Source organism: Mytilus edulis, chromosome 9, assembly GCF_963676685.1.
Source record: "Mytilus edulis chromosome 9, xbMytEdul2.2, whole genome shotgun sequence".
NCBI lineage: Eukaryota > Metazoa > Mollusca > Bivalvia > Mytilida > Mytilidae > Mytilus > Mytilus edulis.
Window position 1 is genome coordinate 85,341,932 of NC_092352.1, and position 27,470 is coordinate 85,369,401.

General features: G+C 31.9%; 1 protein-coding gene across 3 annotated transcripts in view; it reads right to left on the minus strand.

Moving 5' to 3' along the window:
• Positions 1–17,570: 17,570 nt before the first annotated feature.
• The window catches only part of LOC139489270 (integrator complex subunit 1-like), a 65,946-nt gene continuing 56,046 nt past the window's right edge, over positions 17,571–27,470 (minus strand). For 2 of the 3 annotated variants that reach the window (XM_071275534.1, XM_071275535.1), the window contains exons 39-45: positions 26,740–26,929; positions 26,260–26,384; positions 25,480–25,679; positions 24,010–24,080; positions 21,280–21,371; positions 20,442–20,551; positions 17,571–18,742 (exon numbers count right to left, since the gene is read on the minus strand). In XM_071275534.1, the coding sequence (XP_071131635.1) occupies positions 18,624–18,742; positions 20,442–20,551; positions 21,280–21,371; positions 24,010–24,080; positions 25,480–25,679; positions 26,260–26,384; positions 26,740–26,929 (907 nt within the window). In that variant the 3' untranslated portion in view covers positions 17,571–18,623. The remainder of the gene's footprint in view (positions 18,743–20,441; positions 20,552–21,279; positions 21,372–24,009; positions 24,081–25,479; positions 25,680–26,259; positions 26,385–26,739; positions 26,930–27,470) is intronic. The other variant, XR_011656177.1, reaches the window with a different exon arrangement.

Consider the following 27,470-nt stretch of genomic DNA (forward strand, 5'->3'; position numbering starts at 1 on the left):
TATTTTAGTAGTTTTTGTTTTATAACTTATGAGCCATGCACATGCTCATCGGACTGATTTGGCTGTCTCCTATTTAGTATTCACGAACTCCGTGCTATCTCCCAGGTGTTGCTTGAAACATTCAATAGATTACTTCAAATATACAACATAACTTATCAAAGTATTTTCAATTGATTTTTGTTTGTCATAACCGATACAGGAACTACTTACCTGTCATGTTTAATAAAAGTTATTTATTTCTTTACGAATATAATTTTATGAATTATCTTACAGTAATGTTGTCTATAACCGACTGTTCTGGTCATTGGTCAGTTCTTATTCAGTTATCTTTGGCATGCTATTCGCCTTTTTAACACCGTACGGTGACCTTAGTTGTTAATTTCTGTGTCATTTTGGTCTCTTGTGGAGAGTTGTCTCATTGACAATCATACCACATCTTCTTTTTTACATTAAAGATTGACTATAAATTAACGAAAAGTCGACCTACTATATGCTTCAGCTAAACTTACATTTTTTTTTTCATTTGCGTATACATTTAAAAGGTATTTTGATAAATTTTTGCAGATATTTATCAATGTGAATAAAAACAGAAGTATATAGCCATAGAATTGTACTAACATGGCTAGTGGAGGAACAGACGAGCAAATGAGCCCGGATACAGGAACTACTTATCTGTCATGTCACATGAGTTCACCCTGTTGATTTCGGTTGGGTTAGATCGGGAGTTAGATTTGTCTGATTGAACTGATTATGTGCACAAACGTTACAAGAACAATTATTAGAAGTATGGTCGGATAATTTTCCTTGAATTTGTTTCACTCGCATGGTAAACAGTTCAAAGTTGGTGAAATCAGTTTTACAATACTGTTAAATACATATCTTAGAATGTGTTGCATTCTTTCTGTAAAATTTACAAGTGTGGACACATATCAGTGTGGATTGTTCTTGTTAAATTAATGTTGTATTTTTGTAAGTGTTTTCTCCACTTAATTTATGTATTGGTTGTATCCCATCAGATGTTTATGAGCAATTTCAAAGTCTTTCAATGGAAAAAGTCTTTTTGCATTTTCAGATAAGAAGCAAAAGCTCGAAATTTGCATTGTGTCGTGTTCCACATTACTTTTTTTAATAAACTGTCCTTTGTTCAAGTGACCATCACGCAGTATGAAATTAACTATGGATGGTTATCTTTAACACTTAAAAATAAAGACATAAAGATAAGTGTCGTCTGTATAACTTGATAATTTAATGTAAACGTTGAAAATTTCAACATTTGAACAATGTAAAATTTTCAATTAAAATAAATCATGACTGAAGATACCGTACCAAATAATCTCCATGAAAACAAGATATTAGTATCACGTGATTAGTATGTAAACACTAATGCTATTTGTGGTTCGTCTTGGCGAGATGTATTAATTAGAACATGTATCTGAAAAGCAAAACATATGTTAAAGGATGTCAGTTTGGTTTTGGTCAATAATGTCGTTCTAATTTTTCTTAGTTGAATTAAGGACCATAGCGTCTAGTCTACTTATTTTATGCCATAGATAATCATTCGTTTGCATATATTTTTTAGACGTAGTCTGTTGTATTTTCAACCCTCCGAAAGATATGCATACAATGATAATGCGATACTTTGTGGTAAATAATTTAATATAGAGAATAAATGGGCAGATAGTGCAAAATAAAGTGGGGTGCAGGATTATAGGCCAAGAAAAAAAGAATGGGGAATAATGAGGTTAATGAATTATAGATAAAGATGTTCTAATGAACTAACTAACAAATAAATGAAGGCCCCCTTCTAAACCTTCAACTATATCAGCATTGTTTTTTCTTTAACATTTGTTTGGTGTTGAAATTTACTGTTCAAATTTAGGTTATTTGTATGATTTGATAGATTATGTAAAAACTTTAGTAACTAGGTATATTTTGCGAATCTTTATAATTGGTTTAAAATTGCAGTCTGCACCAAAAACTTTTTCATCTTCTAGTCCGGACACTCAATATCAAAACTTGTCCCTATATGACTATAGAAAATTTTGAAAATTTTCACCAGTCCGAATTAATATTTACTAGTCTGGGGCATCAGACTAGTGGCTAACGGTGCAGACTGAAATTGAACGTATAAGTTTATTCGATAGGCTGAATTTCTAATTCATTCTCCATTGCCGGATTCTTGAGCTAGTCCTGGAGTAGATAATTGTGTGTCTATCGTCAGAATCTCGGAGATATTTTAATAAATTCAGAAATTGTTTGATCAGTTCTTTACTATCAATTTCAGTTCTCATTAACTGCCAATATGCAGATACTTTTCTCAAGATTTGCCAATCTAGTGTGGCTAGGAATTCGAAAGCTTTCTCAATGCTAGGGACAATAGCAAATGGTCCACACCAATTGGGTATCTCTATTTTTCTCCATAAATAGCAGGTGTGATCCATCAAAGTGAATTGACTGTAAAGAAGAATTTCAAATACTTCAACGAGTCTGTTTCCTAGGTTTACTTCATTCCAATCGTACGAGTGCGTGTAGAACTCGATCATATAGAAAATAATTGTTTTGATAGCATATGACGGAATTATACTTTTGGAGCATATCGAACAGCCATCTTCTGTGTATTGTGGCAAGAACAACTTCATGAAATATTTCGCCGTTTTATAACACTTTTTAGCATCTACATGTTCGCTAAATTTTGTTACCTTTACATAATTGACATGCTGATATCGGTCAGATAAAACACAAATATCAGTTGACGAATTCATCACAGCACAAACTAGCGGCGAACGCTCGCTGCACATATCATAAATATATTTCAGATAAGTCGCATCAATAGAACTTTGTACTACAATTTGTTCGATCCTTTGTGTATCTAGAGGAACAGAAAAGCAAACATCTACGGAAACGAATAACTTACGACGGTCTGTACGTTCAATTGCAAAATGAAACATAAAGGATCCTGCTTGTCCTCTTTTACTGGTTCGGCTTATTTCGTGCTTTTCGTTTTCAGTAAGAAAGGACATTCCATCTGGAAGGTTGCTTTTGAATGCCAGTTCCAGAGCTCCACGTAAGAAAGAAAAGGGACGTAAAGAGTCTAAACCAAGAATGCGCTCCTCCGTCTCCGTTTGATTTTCTTTTATCCATGATTGCATTTCTTTTCGCAGGTCATCTTGAAAAACCATTGTTAGGATCGCCTCTGTAAAATAAAGTTGGCAGTTTTTTTCGTTTGATAGTTCTGGTAAAGCTATCAAGTAATCTAATTCGCTATATTCCATGATCATTGTCCCTTCAGCCAGACTATCGACTTCTAACGAGAAACAGTTTTTAAACATTAAATGCTTAGCCTGCAATTCATCCAAACTGTTCAACATAAAACTTTTAACACTTTGTTGTACAAAACTTCCATCTTCGGCATCTACTTCTACAATATCCTGACTTGTGTATACCAGTCGACGCAGAATACAATGTATATCTAAATGAAACTCAATAGAATTAGTCTTATGAGGTATTGAATTTAAACTGTCACATTTGTGTTGAAAGTTTTTCTTAGCATTGCTACTGTAAGGGAAAATCACTTCTTTATAAGGCCATATTGGTTTAATAGGAATGTTAAAGCTATTTACATCACACAAAATCTTTCCGTCTTTCTTTGATACTCCACAATAACCACCAGTTGCATTGTGAACATTCATCTTAGTGAAGTCATCAATCAAAAACGGTCCTATAGGTTGAAATATTGGCTTGATTGTCCAGTTCTTGTGTTGGCAATGCGATGACTCTGGAAATGATAATGATAATAATAATAATAATAATAATAATAATAATAATAATAATAATAATAATAATAATAATAATAATAATAATAATAATAATAATAATAATAATAATAATAATAATATAATGATGAAAATGATAATAATAGGTTGTAATGTTGGAAATGCGATGAAACTTGAAATAATGATAATATTAATTATGATAATGATAATGATAATGATAAATGATAATGATAATGATAATGATAATGATAATGATACTACTAATAATAATAGTTATAATAATAATGATAAAATAATAAGAAATACATAATGATAATGGTAATACTAATTATAATGATATATTATTAATGATTATGATAATACTAACAACTAGTATAATGATAATGGTAATAATAATAATGATATATTGTTATTTCAATAATAAATGTAATTATTATTTTAATTATACTAACTAATAGACCTCCTGAAATATTTCAGTATATCCTGAAATGGAATCATGGAAGTCTGAAATATATCAGGATATTTAATTATTATTTATGGATATCCTGAAATGAAATCTTGGAGGGCCTCCAGCACATAATGCACAAACTTCTAAAGTATTATAAAGTGTTTACCATGTACATGATTTACATCATATGAAATCGAGTGTGGCTAACCATTTGGGATATATACGGTAGTTCGAAATAGAGTACGATTTACAGTTCGAAATAGAGAACGATTTACAGTTCGAGTAATATGTTTCGAGTTCGACCCACTCTGCCGCTTTAATAAAAATCATGATGCGATAATTTTATATAAAAAAACCGAACTGGAATTAAAAAACTAAAATTCTTAATCAACACTTACCTTAACCGTGAATTGAAACTCGAAAACATAAGCAAACTTTAGTTCGAATTCTACCTAGCACTCTATCCCTAACTCAAACTCTGAATCGAACTTGAAATCAAACTCAAACTCGATCACAGAAATCAAAAAATTTAATGAAATATTATATGTGTTATTGTTCCGTTGGAATACGATTTATTACAAGTTTTATTACATTTTCAAGTACTTTCAAATTCATAAATTTAAAACAGAACAAACACATACCACTTGAAAATGTTGGACTGTCGACTATTCATTTTAAAGTTAGATTATATACCAGGAAGTAACTAAATGCAGTTTTTCTATATGGGACCTCACACACTGGTCTATGAAGAATACAAAATACCCTTATTCCTTTATATATCACAAGGTACTCATCTCGCACTTTTTAGAAATAGACCACTGGTTCGCAAACTTTCGCTACATATCAAACCCGCTGTCGTATATCCAACTGAAACGTATTGTGTCTTGATTCTTGGCGTCAAATTATCTACAAGGTGGCCGGGCCGGTGTATCTTTGTTGTCGAAATCATTCGTATAAAATAGTTCAATACAAGAAAGGGAGTCATTTTCCAAATAAAATAATATATTGCAAGAATGTTACTTCCATATGGTGAAGTTAAAATCATCCCTTCGTAAATTTTACGGATGCCATCACCAGTTGTTTGTTTTTACAGTGAATAAGATTATAACATAATGTTGACTGTTGTATACCTCTTTTTGACATATTTACCCGTTATGACTGTTTGTTGTGTTCATTCATTGTTGTCAATATAATGGCATTTTATGCGACTGTCATACAAGTGAGAGGTTGATGTAGCTATAAAACTAGGTTCAATCAACCATTTTCAACATAAGAAAATGCATATTCCAATAAAGGCACCAAACAACAATGCAAAACACACAGAAATGAACTATAAGATAACAACTGCCATGTCCTGACTTGGTACAGGACATTTGAAGAAAAAGTGGTGTGTTGAACCTGGTTATGTGATTAGCCAAACCTCTCACTTTTATGGCAATATTAAATATAACACTAAAATGACAATATTACATAACAGGAATACAGTACAAATAAACGCAAACACATTCAGGACAGAGAAATACACAAACAAACTATACAATATTACATTCCGACATGCTAAAAACAGAATAACAAACGAACACGTAAAACAACATAGGACAGCCCACATAAACAGCACAACAGAACAACAAACTGTCTTTCACACGACTGAATCAACGCCACAAAGGTGACGTCTCAGGAAATTTCTAAAAAATCAGTTGTATTCTGCGTCGATTGGTATACACAAGTCAGAATGTGACAGTTGTTTTCCATTTAATATTTGATATGTTTGAGCTTTTGAGTTTGCCATTTGCTTTGGGACTTTCCGTTTAGTATTTTACTCGGAGTTTGGTATTTTTGTTCTTTACCCTTTCCCAGTGTGTAAACAAAATCATCGACAAACAATTATTATCATTATTGTGTTCACCAGACGAACGTTTCGTAAACAAAAGACTCGTTATTGCCGCTGGGATAAAAAAAAAGTGAATTTGTTATATCGAAAAGCAAACCTTTTTCAATCCATCTCTGAATGTTTCGTAAAAATCAATAAAAATAATATTCTATGATGTATAAATAATCAAAAATGTTTTCGTGATTGATTGCAGAAAAAGGACTGAACAAACAATAAACAAAAAGTCTTACCAAATCCATTTGATCTCTACAGGGTAAATGTTATATTGTTGAAATGTAATTTCGTAATGTTTAAACAGGTATGCTTTTATTTATTTTTTTGTTAACTTGCGATTGGACACAAGTTGTAAAAGTTTACCTGAGAAATCATTCTCTATGTTGCATATTTTATTTCATGAACATCCAGTCGGAGCCAAAGAGATCCGTCGGGAGGTCCGTCAGGAGATCCGTCCATGGATCCGACGAGGATTGGTATATAAAGGCCGGGAATACCGTTACGAGAGGGCCGGAGAGCGAACTTTTGTAGAGTGAAGGATTACATCTAGTGCTACAAAGAGTGACTATTCGCAATGCTATTATTTGGATTTAAGTGAATATACGAGTTTGATTGATATAGTAGTTCAGTAGAGGATATGTGCGGGTTATAACATTACTGACAATCATTTGATGTATATTTTGATATATGTGATTTTAGTAATAGAACATATCAACTATTTATTTTTGTTTGACTCTATTCTGCCTTGCCCATAAAGGTTCACGTTACAAAATGGTGGCAGCGGTGGGATCGATGATTCCAGAAGATGAAAGAATACAGTACCTTTAGTGCAAGATTTATTATGTTTAAATTGTGATGGGAGATTCAAATGGAGACTATACGAAATATGGCACTTATCCTATGGATTTCACTTGTGTTGATAGGGATAATAATAACCAATATACTCGACCTGGAATATTTTCTCCTACCAATCCGGGTTGGAATATTAATCAAAATCCGTATATTCCGTCCTACAGTCAGACGACACCGAGGTTTGTTTCACAGGATCAGGATCAGACGACTCCGCCTAGTAAAATACCTTCTGTGTCGAGTCAATATTCATATCCGGTTATGACCGGTACACCAGTGACCGAGCAGTTTAATCATTTGAGCGGCAATAGCGGTAATTTAGCAGGTGAAAATTTTTCCTTAAATGGATTTTGGGAATTGTGTTTATTAGTGTATTGATAAGTGGTGCGGTAAATATGTATCCGTGGCACGAGTTAGTGTGCTGGTTAACATTAAACTTTGTAGTGATTTGTACGACTGTTTTTATTCTATTTTTGTTGACAGTGATTGTAAAAATGTTTGAGGGAAATAAAAGAATACATTGTATGAACCATGTACAGTGCAGCCGATGGATGGAAGCAATTTTACTCCTCCAGAAAGGACTTATCAGGAAAAAGATCAGAAAGTGCGGAAGAACGTTTTGGAAGTGAAAATTCAGCTAGACAGTCGGAAATGCATGCGAAAAGAACCTTTGATGGGACTACCCAAAATGCTTGGTCTGACTTTTTGCGGCATTATGAGAACATTGCTACACTGAACGGCTGGTCAGATGAAAGAAAACGGATGGTTTTTCTTACTTCATTGAGAGGTCAAGTGGAAGCTTATGTGCATGGATTACCCAATAGTGATATTATTAACTGGAACTCTCTTTTACAGAAAATGGAACTTCGCTTTGGGCACTCTAATATGAAGGAATCGTATCTAGTAGAAGCAAAGTTGAGAAAACGTAAATCTGGAGAGACTTCTAAAGACCTAGGACAATCCATTGAAGACCTGTACAGACGAGCTTATCCTGCTAGTCCTGACACAGTTCAGGAAAATAGTATAAAGACTTTCCTTGACGCCTGTGGTGAATCAGAGGAGTTTAGACTATCAGTTAGACGTTCTAGACCCAAAACTTTACAAGATGCTGTGACGAGTGCAATGGAGGAAGAATGTATCAGGCTTAGTGAAAGGCACAAAAATTCGATGAAAAAGACTGTGTATTCCGTTGAAACAAATAACAAGGATCAATATTCAAGGAGAAAGAACGATAATTCACAAAGAGGACGACGCGTCCCAAATACCGCGAATTACCATAAAGCGAAAGTGGAAGATATCACTTGTTATAATTGTGGAGAAATTGGACATTACAGAAGTCAGTGTGGTCGACTTCTAAGGTAAAATATTGTTCCGCCTGTGAAATCGGACGGAGACAGGGCAGTATCGCAGTTAAACGGAGCACGGTCGGAGCAGTAGGCCATGCTCCGACCGCAGCTCATATGAGGCCTAGCACACATGTAAAAAGTGATATTTCCAGTAAGGAAAGTATGTCTAGAGGGGATATATGTGAATGTGCAGGATATTCACTAGACGATTCTAAAAGGAATATTTTAAAAGCCATTCACGAATCCCATGACAGCCAACCTGAACAGGAAAATTCGAATAGTGAATATTTAAAAACGAACGACAGGCAAGATAATGTAGCCGTGATAGCTAGTGTGAAAGGAAGTTCAAGGATGATGATAGATGGAATGATTGAAGGATCCGCTATTACATGGAAAGTTGATACCGGATCAAGGAGAACATTTATCACAGAACAGAGCTACTATAGTATAATGCCGGAGTGTAGACCTGTATTGAGCCGAATAGATACACAATTTGAAACTGCAGATGGAAGTACACTGAATATTTTAGGCACGGCTGTAATGAACATTAGTTTTGGTGAATTTTGTGCTGCATTTCCAATTTATGTTGGAGGTGTTAAAATTGATTTATTAGGTGAAGATTTTATTTCTAAATATCGATGTCAATGGAATTTCGACTCGGGATCATTAGATATTTGCAGATTTACAGTTCCGCTTGAGCAAGATAGTGTCAATGTGCGATCTAGTCGTGTTATAGCAATGGAAACCATAGACATTCCTGCGAGACAGGAAATAATTGTAAAAGCTAAGCTCACTAGAGAAGTTAATGCTGAAAATAATTCAGAAGTGTTTGTAATTTTGTGCCCTGATAGTAGTTTCATGAGGAAATATGGATTAGCTATTGGAAGAGTTTTAGTGAATGCATCACGTTCGCATATTTATTCGAGGATCCTAAACCCTTATGATACCGATATTATTCTTTATAAAGGGACTCACATTGGATTGTTCGTTCCAGCTCAGAAAATTGTGAGTGACATTGGATTGATGGAGGAAGAGACCGTTTGTAATGTTCGGGAAATGGACACGGATCCACAAGAAATTCCACAGTATATGGCGGAAATGTATATTAATGGAAGAGAAAACCTCACAGAGAGTGAAGGCAAGAGCTTTAAGGAAATCCTGCTGAAGTACAGAGATATTTTCTATGATCCAGCAGGAGAACCAGGAAAGACAACAATTGGTATGCATAGTATCAAATTGAAAGAAGAAATTCCAGTAAAGGAACCCCCAAGACGAGTACCTCTTTATAAACGTCAGGCAATTGAAGATGAAATCAAGAAATTGGAGGATAAGAAACTTATTGAAAAGTCTAATAGCCCGTGGTCTTCAGGCCTAGTTTTAGTGCAAAAGAAAGATCTTTCATGGCGGCTGCGTGTTGATTACAGGAAATTGATCGATAAGACGATAAAAGATGCCTATCCGATCCCTAGAATAGAGGATAATATAGACGCACTCAGTTGAGCAAAGTGGATGTCAGTTTTGGACCTGAGTATGGCTTATCATCAGGTGCCGATGAATCCAGCAGATAAGGAAAAGACTCCATTTTCGACACCCAGAGGTGGGTTATACCAATATGTTACGATGCCATTTGGATTGTGCAACGCAGGAGCTACGTTTCAAAGGATTATTGAGACAGCAATGCGAGGATTACAGTGGCATGTTCTAGTTTTGTACCTAGATGATATTATAGTGTTTAGTGAAACATTTGATGAACATTTGGTTAATTTGCAGAAAGTCTTTCAGAGGTTATCAGATACTGGATTAGAGCTCAAGGCTGCAAAGTGTAGTTTTTTTAAACACGAGGTAGAGTATCGTGGACATATTGTGTCAACCGAGGGGGTGCGGACGGATCCTTCTAAAGTACGGGCAATAGCCAAGATGGAGTCTCCGCAAAACGTTTCCGAATTAAGATCTTTCATTGGACTAGTTTCTTATTACAGAAAAGTTTATATTAGATACAGATGCGAGTCATTTTGGAATTGGAGCAGTTCTGTCTCAAGTTCAAGAAGGCAAAGAACGATGTGATTGATCACCTGTGTAGGATTTTATATTTTATCTGTTAATGTGTGTTTCTGGAATAGGAATTCCACAGTCCTGGAAAGGGGGTATTGTTGCATATTTTATTTCATGAACATCCAGTCGGAGCCAAAGAGATCCGTCGGGAGGTCCGTCAGGAGATCCGTCCATGGATCCGACGAGGATTGGTATATAAAGGCCGGGAATACCGTTACGAGAGGGCCGGAGAGCGAACTTTTGTAGAGTGAAGGATTACATCTAGTGCTACAGAGAGTGACTATTCGCAATGCTATTATTTGGATTTAAGTGAATATACGAGTTTGATGGATATAGTAGTTCAGTAGAGGATATGTGCGGGTTATAACATTACTGACAATCAATTGATGTATATTTTGATTTATGTGATTTTAGTAATAGAACATATCAACTATTTATTTTTGTTTGACTCTATTCTGCCTTGCCCATAAAGGTTCACGTTACATTTAGATTGGGTTATATTTGTTTGTCTAAACAATATAAAATACTTTATGTGTCTCCAATTGTGATGGAAGGAAAACAATAGTTATGTGAATTTATGCAATATCATTCAATTCATTAGGATGACGGTTTTTTTGTTGTTGAATTTGTTTATATCATTCTTAGCTTGTTCACAAAATATGTCTTTAACAATGAATCAGAGACTGTCATATACTTCTATAACTTCTACAGAAAAGTTGAATAACCGAATTCCAAGGAAAATCTAAAACGAAAATTCCTTTCAAATAGCAAAATCAAAAGCTCAAACACATTAAATGATTGGAAGACAGTGTCATTTGATAAAGGCATTAACCTTTTGTAGCAAAAGAGGGACGAAAGATACCAAAGGGACAGTCAAACTCATAAATCTAAAATAAACTGACAATGCCAAGGCTAAAAATAAAAAAGACAAACAGGCAAACAATAGTACACATGACACAACATAGAAAACTAAGAAATAAACAACACGAACCCCATCAAAAACTAGGGGTGATCTCAGGTGCTCCGGTAGGGTATTACGGTAAGCAGATCCTGCTCCACATGTGGCACCCGTCGTGTTGTTTATGTGATAACAAATCCGGTATGTAGTCTAATTCGGTAGGTCACATTCATGAAAGGGAAGGGGATTGTAGTTACGACGTAAGGAACATATCCGATATCAATAAAGGCAACAGTAGTATACCGCTGTTCAAAACTCATAAATCCATGGACAAAAAACAAAATCGGGATAACAAACTAAAACCGAGGGAAACGCATTAAATATAAGAGGAGAACAACGACATAACACTAAAATGTAACACATATAGACAAAATCCCACGAGAATAACACATATAACATATATATATATAACATCAAAACCAAATACATGAATTTGGGATAGACAAGTACCGTGACACGTCTTATCGCAATGTGTCAAATGTCAAATTAGTTAACCATTAATATAAATTTTGTAATATCGGTCGAGAATGCTATTGACATTTGAGTACTGGATCGATTGTCCAAAACCAGTTCTGACTAGTATAACTAGCAAGTTTTTTCTAAATGTCAAAGATTTCTATAATTGAAATTCAAAATACCTATTTTGAAATAATCAACAGACAAAAGTCACTGGAACTTTAATTATGTTTTGTCTACAAAATAATTGGTGGCAAATATGCAATTAAGGTGGTACCTAACACTACAGGGAGATAACTCTGTAAAGTCAGCTAAACGTTTAATTACGTTGTGTTGTAAAAGGAATATTAAGCTTCTCAATGATCAAAATTAGTGTTTGTCAACCTGCTATATAACCAGTGTAATTTTTCTGACAAAACGGTTGGTTCAAAATTTTTGAAATTTTTATATTTTTGTTAAAGGTTCAAAGTAAATACTTTAACAAAATTTTATGAAAATTAAACGAGCCAAATTAATTTTAGTGAAAGTGTTGGGTACCACCTTAAATGTAGAGAAAAATCAGCAAAAGTACAATTAAACTGTCAAAGTGTATATATCTTTTTAGGAAGACATGACTTTTCAAAAAGATAATATGGTGTATAGGGCAAACATTTTGAATTGAAACAGGTAACCCGCAGACCCGTCATACTATTTATGTTAAGGATTCTGACAGCAGAGTAAGTTAGCTAGTTTTTAGTATTTTTAGTATACGGCACCCGTCGTGTTATTGTATTTTTCATTTGTCTTGTTTAATATAACTTTTACTGATTAGTCTACTTTTGGTTATATCCATGTGATGTGTCTTCGTACTTATACATCATGTTACTATGCTAATGTGCTATAGTAGATTTTTGAATTCTTGCTATGTGCTTTTTCTATATGCTTTTTTGTGTTTCTGTTACATATTTGTTAGTTTTTATAGTGATTAAGATTATAGCACAATGTTGACTGCTGTACTCCTATTTTTGACATTTTTACCTATTATATCTGTTTGTTTTGTTCACACATCATTGTCAATATAATGCATTTTTTTGTGACTCTCATACAAAAGAGAGGTTTATAGCTAGCTATAAAACCAAGTTTAAATCCACCATTTTCTACATAAGAAAATGCCGGTCGAAGTCGGGAATATCACAGTTGCTATCCATTTGTTCAATATATTTAAGTTGAACGTTTTGAATTTTTCTAGTTTTGAATTTTTCTTTTTATGATTTTACTTTTTAGTAACTTATTATAAGGCTTAAATTTCTGTCCCTAACTCACTTTAATTTGAGATGTTGAAATATATCAAAATAAGATGTGGTAAATAAAGGCAACAGTAGTATACCGCTGTTCAAAAATTGTTAATCTATGGACAAAAAACTAAATCGGGGAAACAAACTAAAACTGAGGGAAATGCATTAAGTATAAGAGGAGAACAACGACACAACATTCAAATGTAACACACATAGCAACGGACTAAGCATTAGACTAAATCCGATGAGAATAACCAATATAACATCAAAACCAAATACATGAATTTGGGATAGAAAAGTACTGTGACACGTCTTATAGTAATGTGAATTCACACTCAAATATAGGAGAAAACAAACGACACAACGGAAACACAACGTAAAAATGTTACACACACAGAAACGAACTATGATATAACAATGGCTATTTTCCTGACTTGGTACAGAACATTTTTAATGAAAAAAATGGTGGGTTGAACCTGGTTTTGTGGCATGCCAAACCTCGCACTTTAATGGCATTGTTAAATATAACATTAAAATGACAACATAATAATACAGGACTTCAATACAAATAAATAGGAGAACGTATTAGGCAAAGAAAAACATGAATAATTGATACAGTGAGTTGACTGTTAGTGTTGCTCTCCACCAATTGCAATTCATTCAAAATTTTGACCAAATTGCAATTTGTTTTATTAAACCAAATTGTTCAACTGGTCAGAAAATTGAACAAATTGTTCAGTCAAAATGTGAAAGTGCAAGGTGATAAAATAAAATATACTTACAATCCTATAAGACTTTAACTCCACTTTAATGATGTTGTGACAAAAATTAGTTTATCAGTTTGTATAGTTATATTATATTCATTTCCATGCTGAAGGGGAACTGTTTATTTTGAATTGCTTTTAAATTGTCCAAACTAAGCTTTCATATAGTTTTTTTTTCTAAAAGTATTCTATATTTATAAGAATCAGATATCATTTTAAATAAAACATCATATATTCAGTAAAATATGTGTGAAATAACAATATGCTATTGATAAATTTTCAGGGGAGATAACCTAAAATATTATTCTTTTGAATAAAGACTTTTTGAAAAAAAAGTTATTATCTCCCCCATGGAAACTTCCTACAAACATATATTGCAATTTTACACATATTTTACTGAATATGAAATGTTTTAATTCACATAATGTCTGACTCTTATAAATATAGAATACTTTTTTGAATTGCTATTAAATTGTCCAAACTAACCTTTCATATAGTTTTTCTTTCTAAAAGTATTCTATCTATCATACTAAAATTACGAGGTCCAATTTGTCAGCCGTCATCACGTCAAAACGACGAATAAAAAAATTCAACTTTATATATAACTCATATAGTACAAAGGTGTATATAGATTAAAAATTACACCACTCCAGGCCCTTTTGTTTTCCACGTAATTAATATTGCCAATAATTAAGAAGTTCCGGGTCAAGTCTGATACCGATACCAATAGTATATTCACCTGTTACCGATTACCTTATCTGTACGTTCAGCATCTGACAGGCGCACCACCAAACAGTGTATTCAGGATTAATATGTTATATAGAATTACACGGGTCATAATCACATGGTTGACACTACTTAATTGTCAAATTGTTACCTATTGTAGTATTTTAATCAGTTACACTTTCTAAGATAACAATACGAATACTAAAAATCTGGACTAAAATAAGGGGTATAGGTACAGTTTTCAATTTGTTAGCGGGCATGACGTAAAACAGTGAATCAAAGAATTCAACTTTATTTATGACTAATATAGGACAATGCTGTTGACGGGTGTGTTCTAGTATTTATAAGAATCAGACATTATGTAAATTAAAACATTTCATATTCAGTACAATATGTGTAAAATTGCAATATATGTTTGTAGGAAGTTTCCATGGAGGAGATAATAACTTTTCTTTCAAAAAGTCGTTATTCAAAAGAATAATATTTTAGGTTATCTCCCCTGAAAATTTATCAATAGCATATTGTTATTTCACACATATTTTACTGAATATATGATGTTTTATTTAAAATGATATCTAATTCTTATAAATATAGAATACTTTTAGAAAGAAAAACTATATGAAAGCTTAGTTTGGACAATTTAATAGCAATTCAAAATAAACAGTTCCCCTTCAGCATGGAAATGAATATAATATAACTATACAAACTGATAAACTAATTTTGTCACAACATCATTAAAGTGGAGTTAAAGTCTTATAGGATTGTAAGTATGTTTTATTTTATCACCTTGCACTTTCATGACTTGGCTGTGGTTTTCTACAGCAGATGGTTCAAATTTCTGACCAGATGAACAATTTGATTTTAAAAAACAAATTGCAATTTGGTCAAAATTTAGAATGAGTTGCAATTGGTGGAGAGCAACACTAACAGTCAACTCACTGTAACAAAAGGCATCAGGTTTAAAATTCAATACGTTAAAACCCAGCTCGTCTACACAAGACTTATCAGTGACGCCCAGATATAAAAGTTCGAAAGTCAAAAAAAGGGTACAAAGTTGTACAGCTTATATTAGAGGATCAAAATTTGAAAAAGGTTGTGCCAAATACGGCTAGGGGTTTCTGCTTGTGATAATAACATCCTTATTATTTAGAACAATTTATGCTATTGCAAACAGTGAATTTTATCAAATGAATATAAAAGATTTACATGATAAAACTGACGTCTTAACTAATTACAGAAAACAAAACCCGAATACATAATACATTGGAAAGATTGCCATTGAGATAACTCTCCATATTTTTAGCCATGGCATTGTCAGTTTATTTTCTATTTATGAGTTTAACTGTTCCTCTGGTATCTTTCATCACTCCTCCATAAGAGACAAAATGATGGAGAAATTAAAAACTATAGGCTATAACAACTGCCTTCAATAATGAGCAATATACCACAAAGTCAGTTATAACCAAGATTTGTTTTCTCTAAATTGATTTATGACTTTTTAACAGTGGTATGCTACTGTTGCCTTAATCTATAAAAGGCCCCAAAATGACAAATGTAAAACTATTCCAAGGAGAAAACTCATGGCCTTGTTTATGTACAAAATTATGATAGAAAAAACAAATACGAAAATGTACATTTTCTGAATAAAATCATTTAAGATTTTGACCAAACTCACCAAAACATGGACTGCACAAACATGTTTGATGAAGGAATTAAACATCTATTTAAGTGTAAAATGAAATAAGTACTGCTAAGACAAGACAATAAAAACACACTTTTTAAATTTTTTATTTGCTTTAAAAGCCATAACAAAAGAATCTCTTGCATTATAAGACTTTAACTCCACTTTAATGATGTTGTGACAAAAATTAGTTTATCAGTTTGTATAGTTATATTATATTCATTTCCATGCTGAAGGGGAACTGTTTATTTTGAATTGCTTTTAAATTGTCCAAACTAAGCTTTCATATAGTTTTTCTTTCTAAAAGTATTCTATATTTATAAGAATCAGATATCATTTTAAATAAAACATCATATATTCAGTAAAATATGTGTGAAATAACAATATGCTATTGATAAATTTTCAGGGGAGATAACCTAAAATATTATTCTTTTGAATAAAGACTTTTTGAAAAAAAAGTTATTATCTCCCCCATGGAAACTTCCTACAAACATATATTGCAATTTTACACATATTTTACTGAATATGAAATGTTTTAATTCACATAATGTCTGACTCTTATAAATATAGAATACTTTTTTGAATTGCTATTAAATTGTCCAAACTAACCTTTCATATAGTTTTTCTTTCTAAAAGTATTCTATCTATCATACTAAAATTACGAGGTCCAATTTGTCAGCCGTCATCACGTCAAAACGACGAATAAAAAAATTCAACTTTATATATAACTCATATAGTACAAAGGTGTATATAGATTAAAAATTAATAATCAAATGAATATAAAAGATTTACATGATAAAACTGACGTCTTAACTAATTACAGAAAACAAAACCCGAATACATAATACATTGGAAAGATTGCCATTGAGATAACTCTCCATATTTTTAGCCATGGCATTGTCAGTTTATTTTCTATTTATGAGTTTAACTGTTCCTCTGGTATCTTTCATCACTCCTCCATAAGAGACAAAATGATGGAGAAATTAAAAACTATAGGCTATAACAACTGCCTTCAATAATGAGCAATATACCACAAAGTCAGTTATAACCAAGATTTGTTTTCTCTAAATTGATTTATGACTTTTTAACAGTGGTATGCTACTGTTGCCTTAATCTATAAAAGGCCCCAAAATGACAAATGTAAAACTATTCCAAGGAGAAAACTCATGGCCTTGTTTATGTACAAAATTATGATAGAAAAAACAAATACGAAAATGTACATTTTCTGAATAAAATCATTTAAGATTTTGACCAAACTCACCAAAACATGGACTGCACAAACATGTTTGATGAAGGAATTAAACATCTATTTAAGTGTAAAATGAAATAAGTACTGCTAAGACAAGACAATAAAAACACACTTTTTAAATTTTTTATTTGCTTTAAAAGCCATAACAAAAGAATCTCTTGCATTATAATTATACACATAATAGCACTTAACAATTAGCAACATCATCATTTGAAACGGTTTAGTTTTTGCATGTGGATCGAACCTGTCCATTTCACACACTTAATTGGTGAATTTAAACAGTCTCAGGTAAAGTCATCATATACATTTTCTACACATTTTTATCAATGACATAATGATAAATGATCACATAGCAATGATCTAATTACATCAATACACAAGCTCACCTAAGATGGATTTGAAATGTGTTTTTTACACACTATTTAATAAATGGTAGATACTCTTTATTTTTTGTTTTAACACTCAAATTGATTCTTTATTGCACACTTTGTGTACAGAATTCCATCAAGTATCCCTGTTAAATTTAACAATTACACTTTGTGTACAGCATTCCATCAAGTATCCCTGTTAAATTTAACAATTACACTTTGTGTACAGCATTCCATCAAGTATCCCTGTTAAATTTAACCCTGAAAAATCATAGATACTAAATAAACCAATCATAGTCATAATAGATCAGGCTCTAATGAATGGTTGAAAAAAATCCTTCATATGAACTAAAAGTTGTCAAATATTTCTTTATTTGAAATAAAGATAAATTCTGCACATTTTTTTGGAAAAGTGCAAATTTAACAAAGACCAATTGGGGGAAATCAATGGTGGTATTACACATTCACTAACAGTTGACTCCTATGACAGTTTTCCAACAAACTTGCTCTAACCATAAAAATTGACATAATATTTTAATATTAACAATTTCAGATATTAAATTTAAGAAACCTATCACGAAGCTTATATAATTAGCCAGATAACTTGACTCTTTTCTCAGAATAAACATTGAAAATCTTAGGTTCTGGTTGATTAGTTGAGTCAATAAGATATATGGTACTCAGTTACTCATTGGGTCAAGATTAAGTAACTGCAATGTCTCTGTGATGTATGGTACTCAGTTACTCATCGGGTCAAGATTAAGTAATTGTAATGTCTCTGTGATGCAAGGTACTCAGTTACTCATCGGGTCAAGATTAAGTAATTGTAATGTCTCTGTGATGTATGAACCTGTATCTAAAGAAGTTGTTGTGCCTACCATAAAGGCTTTTTGTAGAATTAAATTAGATTGATCTGAAATAGAATAAAAGTATCAATATTAACTGCCAAGTTCTGAATTTTTAGAATTGTTACTGTCATTCCACAATCACCTTTGTGGTATTTAAATACCTATTGCCTGACCAGTATAAAAAATTGTCAACACAATTTGTCCATTTAAATTGTATGATAGGTATTGTGAGAGGTCATCAACAGGTGGTCATTTAACTACCCAGTAAAAAAAAATCACTAAAAGGTAAAATTTAAATGACTGATAGATAGCTTGCTTTCCTCATGTATCATGACCAATGTCCTGAATAGACTATTCTATTTAGAGATGGGGCATTTTAGGCCATTTCTTTTTGTGTCTCTTTACAGTGAAGATGGAAATTCAATCAGTGAATTTAGTTTATAAAAAAAGGAGATATATGTTTGCTTCATGGTGTTTTAATGTGGGATATATTTTAAGTTTCTGATTCCTGATATGGAATTAAAGTGTTTGTGAAATGGATTTTTTTGGATAGCCCATCTAATTGTGAATAATTCTACAAGATGAATTATGTGTGGCTTGGTGTTTTATAATGGGATATATTTTCATGTTATATTACGATTCCTGAAATGGAATAGTAGTAATGCTAAGTTTCATTTAATATTCAGGATCTTCTTCAATCGGAATTACTGTGAAAAATTTATTTTCAATATATCAAAAAAGTACAAATGGCTTAGTGAATAGAAATTTCAGTGCTTTATTCTTCATTATGAAAGTGGGATTTACCAGCAATGATTTATTTGTGATTGTTAGCAAAAAAAAAATATTTACAATAATTATTTTTGTTAGAAAGAACAAATAGTGTATCAAAGTTTCATTTAATATTCAGGATCTTCTTCAATCGGAATTACTGTGAAAAATTTATTTTCAATATATCAAAAAAGTACAAATGGCTTAGTGAATAGAAATTTCAGTGCTTTATTCTTCATTATAAAAGTGGGATTTACCAGCAATGATTTATTTGTGATTGTTAGCAAAAAAAATTTTTTTACAATAATTATCTTTGTTAGAAAGAACAAATAGTGTATCAAATGTAAAATGTCCCATACCTAAATAGAATAGTCCATTCAGGACATTGGACATGAGGAAAGCAAGCTAGCTATCATTCATTTAAATTAGCTCTGTTAAAAACAAACCAGGTAAATCTACAGGTAGTTAAATGACCACCTGTTGATAATAGCTCTCACAATACCTATTGTACAATTTAAATGGACAAATTGTATTGGCAATTTTTTTAACTGGTCAGGCAATAGGTAATTCACTACCACAAAGGTGATTGGATACCCACAGTAAAACAAGGAAGATATAATTCAGTGGTCGTGAGTGTGATTTTTCTTTATTTCTTTATCATTTACTAATCATTTCTTTTATTTTGCTTAATACTTGCTTTGTTGGCATAAAGATTGCTGACTATATTGTGTTTTTTTTTAATTGTTGAAGACCTTACATTTGTCTATAATTACTAACATCCACTTTATTTGAACTTTTGTGGTAGTTGCCTTATTGGCAATCATACATCTCCTTATTTTTTAATTAAACCTCTTATCATATGATTTGGGCTTCAGATATTTACATACTTGTCAATCACTCTTTTGATATGTTAATGCCTTAATATTGTCAGCTATGTTATTTTGCTCTATGCCATTTATGTATATGTATAAGTTGTATTATTGCTGTACATATTACCTTGACAAAGAACACAGAACTCTGCCAGTATTTTTAACGCACTTGTCACTACATCAGGATTATTGCTGTTTAAACATTGTAAATATAGACCAACATACTGGATAGCAGTACTGCAATAAATCAAACAAAATTCATAATAAAACTGCATATTTTTGTATATTTTGGCATTTGACATTCGTTATATATATTTTGGGAATCAACATTATTTAGATATATTTTGGCATTCAAAATATTTGTATTATATATTGGCATTCAATATTTTTTGTATATTTTGGCTTTCAACATTTATATGTTTATACTTTTTTTTACATTCAACATATTTGTATATATTGAAATTCACTTTTTTTTTAATATTTAGGCGTATGTTGGCATTCAGATTTTTTTTTTAAATTTTGGATTTCAGGACAAAATGAAAAAGCTGATGTCAATTATTTTTAAATTCCATAACAATTATATTCATCAAATATACTTCTTTTTCCCCCACTGAAGCAAAATATTTTAAAATAGCTATAAATTATAAGATTGATTACCACAATCCCATGAGACATTGAACCAAACATTCACAATGTTCCCCTCTATTATGTCTACAATTATAAGGATGTGGAATGATTGCCAATGAGACAACTCTCTATAAGAGACCAAATGACATAGAAATTAACAACTATAAGTCACTGTTAGAGAACGGAAATTTTGAGACGTATGTACAGAAGTGTGTACAGATGGACAAGGGTAAAACTTTATGCCCCCTCCGCTACGGCAGCGGCATAAAACTTTGTGAATATTTCTAAATACAGTTATCAGAGATGGAAGATTTAAGCTTTTTCAGAGTGAACCTTACCTTGGATTTTGTCTGACATGTCTCATTATCAAATTAAAGGCTGTATTCCGTATTTGATCATTAGAGTCGTACACTTTTACTTTCAAATAAACCTGAAAATATTATCATAAAGTTACACACTTGAGGAGTCTACAACACTTCCAAAGAAACAAGGGTTTATACTTTAAAATATTATCATATTCTTGATCAAGCTGAAAAAATTAAAAAACAAAATGTCATAAGATGAAAAAAATAAAAAACAAAATGTCTTGTATATATTATTTTACGATTTATATATAAAATATTATCATAATCTTGATCAAGATGAAAAAAAATAAAAAATATGTTCTGTATATATAATTTTACAATTTAACACGTTCAAAATCTTTGACAATTGACAACCAGGTGCTCCGCAGGGCGCAGCTTTATACGACCGCAGAGGTCGAATCCTGAACAGTTGGGGCAAGTATGAACAAAACATTCAAGCGTGATACAGCTCTGAATTTGGATTGTGATCAAATTTTTGACATTACATAGGTTTTTTTTACACAAAACAAATGTCAAGATTTTACAAATCAATTAAAGATTTCTTCTTCAAACTCTTTAAATCTAAAATTAAATAGTTGACACAGCATAGGTTTCTGACACAGAATGAATTGTGGTCTAATGAACTTAAAAGTTTTTTTTTGTCTTTGAGCAATTCACTATGCTGTTAAATATTAATCCTCTCAAAAAAATGTTTGAAGAAATTTTCTTTTTATTTATGAAATCTGAAATGAGAAAAAATTACCCCCCCCCCCCCTTTTTTTTTCACATCCCCGCTTCCCTTTTTCAAAAACTGATATCAATTCAAATTTCTAATGGAGTTTGCATCAATAACTACTCTTTTAAATACATCATAAAATATTAAAATGTAAAAAAAGTGCTTGTTATCACTAAATGGTAAAGATTGGTTGGTAGTAAAAGTGAATATACATTGTTTATTGTATAAAACAATAAAAAAAAACTTCATCAGCAACATTTTATATTGGCAAATTTCCAATGAAGTTATTTACATAAAGTTATTGGCAAATAAAAATAGAAAATGACATCATAGTCATGTCTGGCAAATGTCCAACATACATTATCTAAAAACATTTTAGATAAGATAAGGAAAAAAAGTTTCATCAGCAACATTTTATATTGGCAAATTTCCAATGAAGTTATTTACATAAAGTTATTGGCAAATAAAAATAGAAAATGACATCATAGTCATGTCTGGCAAATTTCCAACATTATATATTATCAACTACTATTCTATACAAAGAAAAATAACTCCAATTGAAAATTAATTGCTATTGCACAATATTGTGCAATTAGATATTTCTTGCTATTGTGCAATACTGTGCAATTGAAAATTTCTTGCTATTGCACAATACTTGATATGGAATCCTGATTTGGACCAACTTGAAAACTGGGCCCATAATCAAAAATCAAAGTACATATTTAGATAAAGCATATCAAATAAGCCCAAGAATTTAATTTTTGTTAAAATCAAACTTAGTTTAATTTTGGACCCTTTGGACCTTAATGTAGACCAATTTGAAAACTGGACCAAAAATTAAGAATCTACATACACAGTTAGATTTGGCATATCAAAGAACCCATTTATTCAATTTTTGATGAAATCAAACAAAGTTTAATTTTGGACCCCCATTTGGACCAACTTGAAAACTAGGCTAATAATTAAAAATCTAAGTACATTTTTAAATTCAGCATATCAAAGAACCCCAAAGATTCATTTTTTGTTAAAATCAAACTAAGTTTAATTTTGGACCCTTTGGACCTTAATGTAGACCAATTTGAAAACGGGACCAAAAATTAAGAATCTACATACATAGTTAGATTCGGCATATCAAAGAACCCCAATTATTCAATTTTTGATGAAATCACACAAAGTTCAATTTTGGACCCTTTGGGCCCCTTATTCCTAAACTGTTAGGACCAAAACTCCAAAAATCAAACCCAACCTTCCTTTTATGGTCATAAACCTTGTGTTTAAATTTCATAGATTTCTATTTACTTATACTAAAGTTATGGTGCAAAAACCAAAAATAATGCTTATTTGGGCCCCTTTTTGGCCCCTAATTCATAAACTGTTGTGACCTCAACTCCAAAAATCAATCCCAACCTTCCTTTAGTGGTCATAAACCTTGTGATAAAATTTCATTGATTTCTATTTACTTATACTAAAGTTATTGTGTGAAAACCAAGAATAATGCTTATTTGGGCCCTTTTTTGGCCCTTAATTCCTAAACTGTTGGAACCAAAACTCCCAAAATCAATCCCAACCTTCCTTTTGTGGTCATAAACCTTGTGTCAAAATTTCATAGATTTCTATTCACTTAAACTAAAGTTATAGTGCGAAAACCAAGAAAATGCTTATTTGGGCCCTTTTTGGCCCCTAATTCCTAAAATGTTGGGACCAAAACTCCCAAAATCAATCCCAACCTTCCTTTTGTGGTCATAAACCTTGTGTTAAAATTTCATTGTTTTCTATTCACTTTTACTAAAGTTAGAGTGCGAAAACTAAAAGTATTCGGACGACGACGACGCCAACGTGATAGCAATATACGACCAAAAAATTAAAAAATTTTGCGGTCGTATAAAAACCAACAGTAGCCTTATACTTGTAATAGTCCAATTCAGTCAGTCATTTCAGATTTTTTTATAAATATTTATTTCTGAACTTTTAATTTTATATAAACTTACCATAAAATTTTCTAAGATATCAACTTTTCTCTTAGAGAATTCATCTAATTCCTTCAGTACTTCTAAAACATCTGAAAAGTGATTAAAATTATTTGATTAATAATTAAAGTGTTTATACAATACTAATATAAAGTAAAACTGATCAATAATAAAAACCAATTAAATAACTTCATATAAGTCAGTGTTCTAGGATTCCCATTACCCGTTACCCGGGGTAAGTGGATTAGGACAACGGGTAAGTCATTTTTTAGCCTTTGTCACCCGGTGGTAAGTCAATCTTCAAGTTCGGGGAAGCCGAAAAACTCTTGAAATTTCCCGGTCCTATTCAATTTTCCCATATCTGCTTTTTATTTTTATTAAATCACGAGAAAAAACTTTGATAAAAGATCGAAGATTTTGTCGATGTCTATCGGCGCTTTTATTCAAGCACTCGTTTACTAGGTGTAATCAAGCGCAAAAGAGACCACATTCTTCTCCTATCATTCTAAAAGTCGGTCACGATGTCGGTAAAATTGGAAAATCCGGATTGATAACTGGTGCTTAAATCGGGACATAAACGATTTTTTTTCTTGTCATCGGAGGAAAATAAACTTACAGTTGCATTTATTATAGCTCTTAATAAATGACATAGTAAAAACTATAACATATTTGTCAAATTTAGTAAGAAATCGTTTTTTTTAAATTTTGTACAAAATTCAATCGTATCCGAATCCAGCTTTGTTCAGACAAACTTCCCAACATATAATTTAAAGCATGTCATAAAAGTTTTTAAATTTAAAATCTATGTGCAACAAATGACTTATCCTTAATCATTAATGTTCAGTGAATCAGCCTGAAAAATATTCAGTATTTTATAAAGAGCATGTCTGATTTTTAAAAAGAGTTGCATGTAAGTCCCTTATTTTTTTTACAGTGGATTATTGGTATGAAAGTCAGTGAAGTACTGTTATAGTTCAATGTACTTTTCTGGTGGTATAGGTATATAGTTACAATTAAGCCATATATTTCAAATACTTTTCAATACACTTTAGTCATCATTGCTTCATACAAAACATCATTTGACATCACAAAAAAGGGTACTTTCTGAAGCATGAAAAAGGTGCCAGGAAATGGCTAGAATGCAGGATTTTGCATCATTTACCCCAGAGCTTCTGGGGGCCTTGAGCAGCCCCCAGACCCCCGTCCATAAGGGCGGCGAGCTTTAGCGGACCGTCCGCATTGGTTGGCGGATTTAACTTTTAGATGTGGGTAAGTAATTTTTTTATTGATCTTACCCGTGGTAAGTCAAGGTGCCAAAAAAATCCTAGAACACTGTAAGTCAAACTAAGGAAAAACTAAAACAATATAATATTTTGAATCTTTTAAAAGAAGGTTAATTTGTAAAGAACAATATTAATAAAACCTTTAACTTAAAGCGCCTACTATGTTTTAGGAAATAATGGAAAAGACCATTAGAAGTTTGTCACTAACCTTGACTGGTTCCCTTGAATTTTTTAACAAAAGGAGCCAGTTGACTGGCTGTGTAGGGTGATGTAGGTCTCTGTGGTAAGACAGGTATTGGAGATACAGACAGCACAGGAGAGTCGCCTCCCTTGTCTTGTGTAGGCAGACACAATCCTGCTAATAATGATTTAAGGCCAGCCATATCAGGGTACAGAGCTGATACATCACTGAAAAACATTGACATATGTTTAACATTATTTTCACAATCACAACAAAAAGACACTTTGCATCATTAAACATTGGAAAATATTCTTAAAGCAAAAATTCACTCAGAAGCAAAACTTACTTTTCTCTGAGTGAATAATTGACAACATGAAAATAAATAGTAAACTCTCTTTATTCGGTTTGATAATACATAATGCTTGTAAAGAACTTTTGTGCTGCATGTTTATATACTGATATGAACTCTTGCTTTATATGTTTAATTTATGTGTGCATGACTCGATATGTATGTTTTGTTTTACTTGTTGTTATGTTGGTTTTAAAAGCTCTTCAGAGCTAAGTTTGTACTTGTAATGCTTATACCGACTCTAAATAAAGCTTTCTGTCTTATGTCTTTTGTAAATTACCCTGTAAAATTTAGAATCTGAAAGATAAAATTGAAAATCATTATATGAAGGAAATATTGTTTTTCCAGTACATTTACAACGTCACAATGCTTTTATTATTGCACAAGAGTTCAACTGATCATTTTGGAAGCATTGATACAATAACCTCAACATTGTGATATTTTGGTAAAATACTAACCTCAATAATTTGACATGTTTTTGTAACATTATAGCAGACTTTTGAGGTTGACTGGTTACAAATTTGTTCAGAAATCTAATAAACTTGGCAATAATTGGCATCAACACTTTCTGGTCACCGTGGTTCTGAAATATATGCAGTAATATTATCAACGGTGTTAACAATGAAAATAAAACGTTTCATAAATTTCATGCATCCACGGCGCTTTTCTGGTAATTGTAGTCTGTATGTAGCGTAACTTTTTTCAGAACCATTTAAACTAAAATAAAATAGGATTCCAAATTTTACCTCATCCCCAATTGGCATGATTAAACTTTGGTTTAAACTAGTTGACAAGGACCACAATATGGTCACTAATCAGTACTATCAGAAATATGCCATAAATGTAAAATTTATTCACATCACTATAAGTCAAATATATTAGGAATGCATGGTTGTTTTATTGCAAATTTTTAGCATTTTGTCCTTGTGTAAACATACCTCAATCAAAGAGAAATATGATCCAATGATGTCCTCTAGAGCTGTCAGATCTTTACTGAACACATGTGGCTGCAGGTTTTCTAACAAAGCTTGCACATGTGTAAACATTGTCACGTAATTCTTATGTCTCATTTCTCCAAATTTAAACTCTGTTTTACCTTTCAGTAAGGCAGCTATCAAAGGCAGTTGTCTGAAATTAATCAATTCATTATGTTTAAGTTGATTATAGTTTGGAAGCAAGTTTCAGATAGACATACATTGCTTAAAACTTCAACTAAAGGCTGGAAGGAGCTTTTACATGTAGTGAATTATTTAGTTTCATTTATTCAAAGACTGATAAAATATTCTAATCTGTTTTGTAAATGGTATCATTGCCTGTGAATGGTATATCCAATACCAGTCTAGCCTACTTGTAAATAGGTAAACCAGAACAAAATAAACAGCTGCGCCATGAGCACATGATACGCCCATCATCTTGTGTAGAAATTTAATGCAAAATCATAAATGGTTTCTGAGAAAGTTTTAAGCAATAACCATATATTGTTTTTGCAATACGGCAGGACATGTGAAACCCCTCCTGTCTTTTTTTTTTACAAAAAACTAAATATCACTAAAATAAAATTTTGAATCAAAACCAAAAAGTATACAGATCTTTAGATTAATATAACAAAAAAGTGTGTAAAGTTTTAAGCAATAATCATAAATTGTTTTTGAGAAATGGCACGACATGC